Genomic DNA, 12773 nt, shown 5'->3' on the forward strand with positions numbered 1-12773 from the left:
CAAAAAAAAAAAAAAAAAAAAAAAAACCAAGTAAGAGACTTGCTTCCTTATCAAAGGTAAGAGATATTTTATCAGACTATAACTTCCTTAAACATTATTGTTGCATTCGGAATAGATCTTACTATACTAAAAAAAATGAGGGATTTCTTTATTCCGTTTAAAAAGTCCTAAACACGTCTCCCGAATTTTGCTGATTATTGTCGCATTTACAACAATTTACAAACAATTTGGAAAGTGTTTAACAATAAAAAACCATGAAAGAGCCAAGAATCTTATTTACATTCTATTACTTGATTTTGAAAAATAATGGTATTAGCCCTTATATAAATGTTAAATATATGCACAAACAAATAAATAAACAAATTAAAGCCGGTGATAAAGGCTCATAAAAATCGTTTCCTCACATGAACTCACAGATTGTCACAGAAATACAGAAAGTCATTTTGCGTTGTATAAAATTCATCCGGCAATTCCTATAAAAAAAAAATTCCTTGAGCCAAATATGCCATACTAAAATATTTGGGACTGCACATTGGTATCCCTGTTCCCTAAAAGCAAAGAAGATTTACGGTACCCAGAAGGAAATTTGCTTCGTTGATGAACCTCATGTTACAGTTTTGCTAGTGCATGTTAAGAACTAGTATAAAGTGAAGGAAAACGTATCTCTATTTTGCATAAATATTAAATGCAACATCCGTCTTGGTATAAAAATCGCTTTACATTATTATGAACTTTCACATTATTATGAACTTTCACCTAATTCTTCGTTGCTATGTTATAGTGACATCTACTAGTGATGTCTGAAGTCTCACACCCCATAGCCAATTGCTTCGCTGAGAGCGAGACCTTAACCAATTTTGTTCCAGCGATTTTTCCTCACCCTAAAATGTTTCGCCAGAAATACTAGATAAGGTTCCACACTTTTGACTCAGCTTTATTATGTTCTACCCATAAGTCTTGGCTACGATACAATAAACAAGAAAAAGTCTTATCACGTCTAGAATATCTTTTTTCTTTAAATATAGCACCCTTTTGCCCGGTTTTTTTTTTTTAATTTCATGTGTTATCAATTTCTTTTGTCTAGATTGGCCCTTATCCCGTCGGAAAAACTACATTTTTGATAGAATCTAGGATTTTCCGTAGCGCCGAACTTTAGGATAGCTCTTTACTGTAAGAAGAAGTTTCAAGGCCGCAGTTCGAGCCTGGGAAGTTATCAGCAACGGAAAAGAAATCTGGAGAGCAGCTTTCTGTCGGGAATCATAAAATACAAATTAAGGATAAAAAGGTTCAAGGGATCTTTAAACATTCTATCATTTGAATTAATGGATACCATTAATATCCATAATGTTAATGCCAACTCGATCCATGCAAAATATTTCCACCATATGAATAGTTTCCAAAAATTTCTATAACTTTTTTGCGAATATGTCTGTGCGGACGAAAGTGAATCAACCGAGTACAAAATACATACGGTATGTATGGCTCCGCCCTCCGGTGGTTTTGAAGGCCAAGAGTCATGTACCAATCAATTGTTACTTTCCCTTTAGAAAAAAAAAAATCCCAATAAATTTCCATCAGTTTTCCCAATTTAATGTATTCATGCATTCAGATATTAATTACAGAAAATTTATAAAAAAAAATTTATTCAGCTATTCATTACAAAATAATCACTTGTCCAGTACTTGACCTTCCGCCTAAAATGTTTTAAATAACACATCAATGACGATTCAGTGCGAATCGATAAATGGGATGACCCTTTCAGCATACAATTTGCACCTACATTACGGGATTTACAGTAAAATCATTCTAATTATGAAATGTAATTAGTCTAAGAATACGTGAGTGCAGTCATTGAAAGCTTCGATACTGGCGAAGCAAGCAAGCTATGACACTAGGTATGAGTGTGTTGTTTGGTGCTTGCAGGCACTAAATACCTCAAGTGCCTACTTTATTACTTATGCTGTACAACACTACGAACACACCACACCCTTACACTTCTGATTCTTGGGGTCAAGGCGTCACCCACTCTAGTCGTGTAACCAAAGATTTATGGAACAAGTTTACAAGTTAATTAAAAATCAAACCATGTAGATTTTAAATATTTTAATATTCCAATGTCTTCCTCACTAGAAATTGCATAAACTAATCAAATTGTAAACCTGCTGAGAACAGACCTCTTTCCCCCGAAAATTTTGAACAGTGATAGAAGGAGTGAAAATTAGGAATTTTTTTTGAGTAAGTCGTGGAGCAACTAGTCAGACTCTAACAGTAAAGTCACAAGAGGCGTCTTTTGAACCTTCGACCCCAAGAATCAGCCTAAAAGTAATCAGCCTACTGATACACACCGCAGTGCTTTAACACCTAAAAAAGAGTAAACTGGCTGTGCTTCATATTTTGCTTGTGTGAAATAGTAACACGTAGCCATGAAGTTAACCAACATCTAATAACTGCCCTTTACTACTCATGTTCCAAAAAAGGAGACTAAATGGTAATCGTGACAAGACTGACCAAAATACGTCTCTTCATTAAGTACAGATTAGCTTTCTTTAAGGATTGTTTTTTCCTTTACCTTTTCAGCTTTGCTCTCTTCTTCTTGAAAGCTCTCTTGACCCGGATGAGGATGAAAGCAGCCGTTCCGAAGCTCACGGAGGGCATTCTCCCCTTGGAGGGTGATGGAGGAGGTTCTTCGCCTTCCTTCTCCATCGTGATGGCTAGAGCGAGGGCGACGATGAAGATGGTGGTGACGATGGTGAGGATGTGAGCTGGAGAAAGGAAGAGTCCTCAACAAGAGCAACGAAAGCAGGAGCAGTGAAGGCGGGGGGCAGAGGGCGAGCAACGATAGGCTGAGGTGTCAGTAACAGCAACAGCAGAAGCAGCAGCAACAGAAGTAGCAGTACCAGTAATTTCTATTAATGAGTAGCAACTGTGAGCGAGGAAATCAGGAGCACAGAACAACACTATTTATCTCTTCTCCCGAAGGATTCCCAGTGTTTCGAAAGGAGCGCCATGATCGTCACAGAGAGAGAGAGGGGGAAGGGGGGGGGTTTTGGTTCAGGGGAAAACGGAAGGATCAGACAGCGAAGAGGAACGCATAGACACAAGGAGATGCTTTTGACAGCGTCGTCTTCCTCCTCCTCCTCCTCCTCCGCCACCTCCCCACCTCTTCTTCAGCGCGACTCGGTGGTGCTTCCCTTCACTTTCGGATGAGAGATGACCTTCGAGGAAAAATCATCCGTCAGGGCACCAACAGGAGCAGCAGGGTCATGGGTCGCCATCACTCAGAGCAAGTCAAACTGCGATAATCGAGTTGCCGAAAGACGTTAAGAGGAACAGTATTGTTGCTACATTTTCGCCCAAGAAATCATTGCTTAATGAAACAAGAGAAACATATTTCCTACGTGGTTGATTTACGGCTTCAATATCCAAGATTACTGATATTCACCAAAGACCCCAAACAGTCGAATTTCATCTTCAACATTCGAAAGTTTCCTGCACTAAATGGTTAATGTATTGAAAATTAAGAACACTAAAGCCAGTGTGTTTCAAACTCGAGGTATGTTCTTCCTTCACAGCTAACACATTTCATGGAACTGTTTCAGATCAAACTATTTTCTGCAAAGTCAAGTGCAATACTCTTGATTTTACCTTGCATGGAAAGATTAGTGATTTTGCCTTTTTTTTCTATCAAAGGAAAAGCACATTTGTAAATGTAAAACACCTTTTAGGAACAACTTAGTATTTTCATTAGAAAAAAAGAGTGCTGGTAACCAGAAATGATTCAACGTAGACTTTTCATTTATCCAGGTAAAATTAAACTATTCATTTTGCTTTACACTAGATACAAATATTTCCACTGGGTACTTAACGCCATCGCCACTAAGAGATGGAGATCACTTCGCAGTAGAAAAGTTACAGGAATGGAATGGAATGGGAATGAAGAGTGGAAGAGGAATTCTGAAAAAAAAGCAACAAAACGAAGTCTCTGAAAAGTGTGATTATAAGAACAAAGAAAAGTATTTGATGGTGTTAAAAGTTGCAGTGTGATAGACAGAGAGGCACACTAAGGTACACCATAGGGGCAGCAGGTGTTAACAGGCATTGGCACGCGTACACACATACACACACGAACAACGGAGGGGGGAGCAGGTCTCCGCCCCTACCCCCTAGAGGACTAGAGCAGCCCCCTAGGAGTGTGCAGGAAGCAGGAGGGGCCCACACGAAGCGTCAGGGGGAAGCGACACGCGTGTGTTTCCACTCGGCCGCCGCTACCGGTTCTGGCTCACACCCGCTCCACGGACCTCCACTTCGCGACCCAGCCCGACCCATCTCGTCCTTCCTCCTCCTCCCTATCACAGCACCCACCCCTTCCTCTCACCCACCCCCTGGCTATACCCTATCGCCACCCCAATCATAACACCACTACCCCATCCTCAACCCCATCGGAGACGACGAGTCACGACCGTCCTATCCATCCGTCCACTCCCTACCTCTATTCCCTGGTCCCTTCATCACTTGCTTCTTCCTGTTCCTTCCTTCCTTCCTTCCTCCCTCCCTCCTTTCCATCTATACCTCGCGAACTCCTTTCCATAAGTCCCATTTTTCTATATCTCTGAAAAGTTAACAAAAAGGCCAATCCTCTCCAACGACGCACTTTCTATCCCAAATTTATTCCCATCCTGATCGGGATCATTTGAAAATAAGCGAACTTATCTAAAACAACCTTCAAGGCTAGGAATATGTTGCCAGATTAATGGAATTAATATTAACTTAAAATATGGCTAAAAGATATTAGTGAGGCAAAACTTATAGATTAAATTCAACTATTTCTAAAAAAAGGGACACGAATTATAGAAAATTCATAATTTCTTCATGACGATACACAGAAACTGACCTACACTTGAATGCGTGCGCACATGTAGGAGCTGCTCGCTGAAAACATACAAAAGGAGAAATGAAAAATAAAATAGAACAATCAGTCGCTGCACCGCGTAAATGATAGTAAACATTAAGAAATACAACAAGAAAATAAACCATAATGTATGATAATTCGAATATAGTCATTTGACTTCACAAAAAGTTTAAGAATATGATATATAAACATTATATATATAAATACAACAAGAAAATAAATATATATATATGTATGATAATTATATATATATATATAATATAGTCATTTGACTTCATAAAGTTTATATATATATATATATATATATATATATATATATATATATATATATATATATATATATATATATATATATAGAGAGAGAGAGAGAGAGAGAGAGAGAGAGAGAGAGAGAGAGAGAGAGAGAGAGAGAGAGAGAGAGCGCATTATAAAACCTACATTTATCTACTTATGTCTCAGCCCTAAGCTGGATGATAGCATCTGTTAAGCTCTAAAACCCATTCTTCCCTAAAACGCCATCACACAAGAGTTACAGCCAACTTAGAGAGGCTAAAAATGTTGCGTTCAACCCCTTTCTCTATCCCATACGGTTAAAAGGAAAACCATTTTGACAATAGAAAGCCCATTCACAGTTTTTTTTTTTTCTTTTCAGAAGTAAAGATAACTTAAATAACATTTATTCCTAAATTGGGCATACGTACGTGAAATGGTTGAAATTTATAGTACGTCACCTATAATAATAAAAAAGCATGTAAAAGACACAAAAGGAAACAATGTGAAAAGAACGAACCTATCCGAATTTTAAAGAGACGGGAGAAAATTCTAATATAAAAATATATCCAAGGACATTGTTCAAATGAAATTACTTCACATACAATTTCCTAGTGTGAGAAATACAAATGATCTGTAAAGCCACTCCGATTTATGCGATTTACTGAATACATCCGTCATTCCAGAACATCTACATCAAGATTTCGACAATGACAGCCTCGTGAACTTTAGTTGATAAAAATGAATGAACAGACACGTGCGTATCTCCTTAAATGCGCTTCTGAGGTCCATCAAACAGAAATGGGTGCTGTTAATAATGCAAAATAATCATAATTTAAACTTTTTTAATGTTAAGTAAACTTCTGAAATTTCTGTGAAATATTATTAATATATTTTCAAGACAACTAATAAGGGGATGCTTATTTACATACATTCATGAATGTTTACTGTATAATCACGAAAAACTGATTATTCATGAATCAAAAGAACATTAATTTGGTTATAATGGGGCTATGAGAGAGAGAGAGAGAGAGAGAGAGAGAGAGAGAGAGAGAGAGAGAGAGAGAGAGAGAGAGAGAGAGAGAGCAATAAACTATAGGGGGTCTGCTTTAATATGAGCGAGACTTAATTCGCTACTACGTAAACATTTCGCTCTCATAAATAATTCAACGGCGTAGATAACAGATAACCATAGCTATTGTAGAAACATCCTAAATCAATCCATCAAGCAACTGTACAACTTGATCTACAAACATAAATTAGGAGCAGACTACAGGGAATAGTCAGGAGGCCCAGCTAAGTATATTTTACTTTACTGAAAAATAATAGAGCTTCCTAAAAGAACACTTTCAAAAACAGATTCACCTGAAACTCCAAATAAAGATTAACTTGGAGAGAGAGAGAGAGAGAGAGAGAGAGAGAGAGAGAGAGAGAGAGAGAGAGAGAGAGAGAGAGAGAGAGAGAGAGAGAAATCCTTTCTCCCTTGAGGCATATCCCGCAACAAAGTCTTTCGGACTAAAGAGAAGGTACAAATTACCCCAAACTTTCGTAAAAATACCCAAACGACCCCAATTTGCGTCCCTAAAGTCAAAGTATACGTATCGTTTCTATTTCCTTGCGTCAGTGCCATCTACAAAAAGAAAAGAAACGTAATTGTGTTGGAGGTAGCCTCATTAAATTATTTAGCAGTTTTTCAGAGTAAAGGTTTTGATCTTGCACATTTAAAATGTTTTAGAAGGTATTTTTACACCCCTAGTAGCTACTGAAATCTCATACATTTAAACAAAAATTTAAAAACCTAATGAAAGCCATTTAGATCTATATACATCGAAATGACGAGGAAGAAAGTAATATTCGCTTTGGTACACAGCAGCATAAATCCATCTATATTGAGAGAAATATTCTTCCAAACATTTAGAGATAAGAAAAAGAAAAGGATATTTGACAGTATCAAAAGCATCAGTATCATAAAATAATAGTAACTGAAGAGTAAAGATTTCAGCAGACGATAAAGGTTAATACACAAATGTAGATGCTCAAAACTTATGCATATATAAGAAAAACATAAAGGTGAATAGACAGAAACCTGAGTACAACTGTTACTGAATACACGTACAAACGTCATGAAATATTGGTTACAGTATATGAGAACCACATAAGAGACAACACGAAACAAGCTGTTGAGTTTAATCAAATTAAATATCGATATCTGTCATTTATCAAATTATAGTAATCAAAATAACTTTGTAACAAAAACAATAAGGAAAAGGAAACTAAAAATCATAATAAATACATTTAACGACGTCCCACACTAGATGTCCCACACTAAAGTATTCTCGGTGGTGGCAAGTCTTGTAAAAGTCGACGGGAATATGAAGATCAATTTCATTTACTTTCATGCCCACATTTCGCTGGGATGTCCTATCGTAGGATGAACATTTAAAAGAAAAATCCATTGACAGGATATTAAACTTACGCGAAATATTTAGGATTTATATCGTGAAACTCTAAAATAATAAACACTGATACACAAGAGCTTCTTGCCACAAAAATAAAAAACCTTTTATCGGGAAAAAAGACCTAAAATGAAAATGAAAATACAAATCATCTATGCAACGTGAAATAACGGGAACATAATAAAAAGTCCTGTGAAAAATGAATACAATCATCGAAAATAAATCATTCGAAAATGATAAAAAATTGTTAACAAATAAACTTCAACACCAAAGTGATTTGAGTGTTCTCACAGAGCGTAAATAATAAAAAAAGTTAAGCCCACCAACATTTCACGTTCTACAAACAGATATCAAATGCATTTAATGATTTGAAAGAAAACCTGCATAAGAAAACAGAGTAAACAACAAATGGTGAATAATTAGACTCCATGCAAACTACAATCAGTAAAAACAGGGCAGCCAGGATAAGAAAAACCAGACAACAACAGCCAACCTTAAACACGCCGTTATCAGGAAAAATGTGAAAAAATTCATTCAAGTCTAATTCGAAGTCCCATCTGAAAAGAACAGCCCGCTAACGGTCTACATCCCAGCACTAAACTATGACGCCACTACGTAATAAAAATAGTTTTCCAATGGACTGAAGTAAAGTCAACGTTCAATACACTACTCCAGTAATAGATTCCACTTAGTTTAAGAATCCGGCGAATTACACACATTCATTTTTGTCGCTATAAACGCCAATGTTGCAGCTCTCTTTCATTTAATGAATGAAGCTATATAAGACCCAATGGCCGTCGATTGTTCTCGAAAACAATATTCGATACGAATCTTAAATAAAATAAAAAGATTGAGTTTCTTGTTTACAAACAATATTATAAATTTAAAACTAAATCTTCGTTTCGCGAAACTATTAAAGCTCTGCTATTGGCATGGGCAGACCACTTCTTTAGTTAAAAAAGCTTATTACTGTTGTGAGGGGCCATTGCAATACACTTTTCCTCAAGCTAAACTTTCACGTGATGGAGATGTTTACTGAAAATGAGACCTAAGAATGTCTGGTTCAATATTTAGTAGATAACTGAACAAAATCTAATAAAAACAAGCCCAAATTTTTACAAACAAAATATGATCACCCACTCCTGGATAACTAAGAGTGATCATTGAAATGAAGGGATAACAGAACTAAACTTCAGTTACCTTCAAACAGTTATAATAAAATCATCTCCCAGAATAAAAGTAGCAAAGCAATAAGAATAAATAACCAATTTTCCTTCATCATCTTCTCTTCATTCAACGGGTCCATTGTCCACATTCATATAGTAAAACTCTCTCTCTCTCTCTCTCTCTCTCTCTCTCTCTCTCTCTCTCTCTCTCTCTCTCTCTCTCTCTCTCTCTCCATTCCCAACGTGCTTGAATACAGCTGGAGATAGAAATAAATCTTTTGCGAAAACAGAAATGGGCCGTATTTAAAATCCCCCTATATCCTCCCCATCAATTTCTTTCCTATTACTAAAACAGAGATGCCTAATAAATCAAAACTTTGGGAACGGTCCTGCCATATTTGGATGAACTTCTGGAACCCCATGACCTTTATGGCTGACATGGAAATTTTTTAAAATTACATTTTTCGATGCACATAATTTCAAAATGTGAAACAGTTATATAGCTCATACGACCTTCACGACCCTGGCGAATTGGGGTTAACCAAAATAAATGTCTTTTGCGAGGCACAAACTCGTTTATATTGTGGGAATATTACTTTCTTATTACATTAAAACAACTTTAAACAAAACCGAACAGATTAAAAATAGAAAAATAATTCATTAACGAAAAAAGAAGGAAAATAAAATTTCTCTTTATATGTGTACAACGTGTTTTTGTATGTGCATGCTTGTTTATATATATATATATATATATATATATATATATATATATATATATATATATATATATAGAATCTACTATCACTTTTACTATATATATATATATATATATATATATATATATATATGGTATTCAACAAATTTTGTACAAAACTGTAAAAGACACTGCCTTTAATACCAGACTATTGAAAAAGCAAATATACTATTGCAAATATAATGCAACTAAGAAAAAATGTCGTCCATAAAGAAAGACTATACGGTATATTTAAGGTTCCACTACATCTCTACATATATAAACAAAACTATGGTAAGAGCTAAAACACCTCTCACAAGGGTATCTGCCTCAAACCGACTTTAGACTGGCAGTTAATAATAACCCCAAAAGATCAATCATATTTCCATTGTAAGGAGATATTGCGTAGTGGCTTTGCTCGTCGACTGTTTACCAATTCTCTTGTTCCAAATACAAAGTTGAATATACTGGTTCCAGGGTAAAGACTTTCATTTCGAATCGACTAGCACAAAGCTGTTAGTTCTCGGACCGCTACACCACTGGTAAGATCTCGTCTTGCTGCAAAGTGGGAACATTGTGAAAATACCTGCAATGTGACTGTGAAAATAGGTCATTTGAAAATCCTTATAAAATCCAGAAATGAACTTAAACTTAGAATTGGAGTCTATACACATTTTATTTATTTTAACTATTTTTATGACATTTTATGTAGATATATTGCTTACATTGCTATTACCAATGTTTTATATTTTATATATTTGTAATTCCTTATATATATACATACACACACACACACACACATATATATATATATATATATATATATATATATATATATATATATATATATATATATATATATATATATATATATATATATATATAAAATATATACACACATATGTGTGTGTGGCGACCTCAACGAAAGGTTCCGAGTTCGATTCCAGTGTGAGCTAGAACGCTTTAAGACCGTACCGTTACATCACACTGTGCCTCTGTAGACATTCGCACTGAATTGTATACCTGACAGTTAACAAAATCTAGTCGGTCGCTGCAATATGAGGCTGACAACTTCTTTCCAAAATAGTTGCTAAAGTTATGAAGGGCAGCATCTCCTGGAGTCACCATCTCTTCCGGAAAAGAGGCGTAACGGCGTGAAAAAAATCATATACAAATAAAAAGTCATTAACTCTGGTGTCTTGATAATAACTCCAAATGTTACACGAAGTGTGCTACATACAATAGGAGAAAAAGAAAGAGAGAAAAGAGTTGCGAAATCCTAACATTGACAGGAAAGATAAACAAAAACTTTCTTCCTCAAAGTTTACCTTGCTATAACTATCATGTGTGAGCGCCAGAAGGAGAGGCTTACCTAACGGTTTTTGCCTACTCAAATTCCTCGATCAAACCGTCATTACGATCTTCTGTTAACAACTCACCGACAAAGACGACCAGTGGTATCAAAGCAGAGGGCTATCACTCATCCCCCCCTTCAATTCCTATTGATCTCTCATACTCACAACAGTAATGAAAAAAAAAAGAACAATAAAGCAGCTCTACATTTTCCAGTGCTGGTTTGATTGTCCAACAAGAGAGAGAGAGAGAGGGGGGAGGTCGGGAGATGCAGGGCAAGGTGATGATAGGAGGGGGAGGGGCTGACGCACCAGGTGCGGCCATTGTTGGCACGTCGCTTTTTTTATTCTGTCTGAAACCTATGATATTTTGGTTCAAACAACACCTGAATTCACACTGTTAATAAATACTGGAAACATGGGATAGGAGGAATATTATACAAATTGATCACGTAAAGGTCCCGCAAGGCTAAATGTCGACAAAGGTATTACGGCAACCGTTGTGTTGCAATCTCTCCTTGGAAATGTGGAAGAAATGGCTCGCCACAGAACGTACAAGGTCACGTGACACAAAGGACACAAAAAATCAACTTTGGTATATTTAAATTCAATTCCTAATAAAATGTGATTTCATATCCAAAATCCTAACAGAAAGTGGATACCAAAGAAAAGTGTTTTTTTTTTTTTTGTTACAAAAACTCTTGTGAGAGAGAGAGCGCGCAATAATTATTTCAAATGCTGGCAAATTCGCTTTAATTCCAGCAGGTTAAGAGGTGACTAATAAAGCATTAAAAGGTCACACTTGAAGCACATGGACTATTCTGGATTAATCTAAAATGGCTAAATATATAGACGAGAACAAAATTAAGGTAAACATATCACTGCATAAAATACACGGTCAAATAAAAGTTATCTCATAGCAGCTAATGAAGTCAGCAACTGAGTAATATACTCCAATAAAACTATCAATAAAACAATATAAATCAAAGATATAAATTTTTTTTCAAAGCACAGCATGGAAAGATATGCCGCCTCAAAAAATTATTAAGACCATGCAGACTGCGATTTATAGGATTACAAAAATGCAATTATGACAACACAATATTAAACAATAAACATTTACTAACCAAACTTCAGAACCAATTAACGTGGAGTATAGACATTTACCGAAACCAAATTACGTGAATACCAATCTGGGAAAACAAATATATCAGAAATATATATACATTCACACCAAAGCCAAATTCAAATCACATGAATAAGATATTGTTTCATTATAATAAAAAGTAAAATCACTAAACACTTACTCACGGAAAACCAACTTATAGCCCCACCTCATTCGAGTGCACAGCTCCTCCTAAAACAACACAGACATACCCTACTAGGTATCAAGTTTTACCCATGTCGATTCATCTGACAGGTACACTTGCATTAGAAAAGCAAATTTTGTAATGTATCAAATTTAATTATTCCACACTATTAGAACAAAATTGTAGGCATACGAAAGTAGATAATATAACGTTGCCGAAACATCATACACCACCTAAATGCAAAATACAGCGTTGCTTAAAATAACACACCTAAGTGAACAGCCTTACGGCGACAGAACTGCATTCATAATAAACTTGACACTCCGATGGATTAAAACTAATTACAAACCTTGTCAAATTTATATGTATAGCTTCACCCGGGAGAAATTCTACCCATAACATGGTGACTATATAGGCTAGCTTTACTAATAAAAAAATTATACCACACCTGACCGGATATTAAGAATAATTAATACAACATTACAACCATATCAATCTTGATATAGAGCTTTACCAATACAAAATCAAAACTTTACCAAACTCGTTGCACAACGGTACCAATAAAACTTATAGCCAC

The 12773-nt window shown here is 35.8% G+C and overlaps 1 protein-coding gene across 16 annotated transcripts in view; it reads right to left on the minus strand.

Moving 5' to 3' along the window:
• Positions 1-12773, minus strand: part of wake (wide awake) — a 1231097-nt gene that overhangs the window by 703541 nt on the left and 514783 nt on the right. For 4 of the 16 annotated variants that reach the window (XM_067110042.1, XM_067110043.1, XM_067110040.1 and 1 more), the window contains exon 1: positions 2570-4276. The exons of 7 other annotated variants lie outside the window; for them this stretch is intronic. In XM_067110042.1, the coding sequence (XP_066966143.1) occupies positions 2570-2703 (134 nt within the window). In that variant the 5' untranslated portion in view covers positions 2704-4276. Of the gene's footprint in view, positions 1-2569; positions 4277-12773 lie in introns of those variants that run through there. 5 more of the 16 variants (XM_067110033.1, XM_067110034.1, XM_067110045.1 and 2 more) reach the window with 3 other exon arrangements.

This window comes from Macrobrachium rosenbergii, chromosome 10, assembly GCF_040412425.1.
Source record: "Macrobrachium rosenbergii isolate ZJJX-2024 chromosome 10, ASM4041242v1, whole genome shotgun sequence".
Taxonomy (NCBI): domain Eukaryota; kingdom Metazoa; phylum Arthropoda; class Malacostraca; order Decapoda; family Palaemonidae; genus Macrobrachium; species Macrobrachium rosenbergii.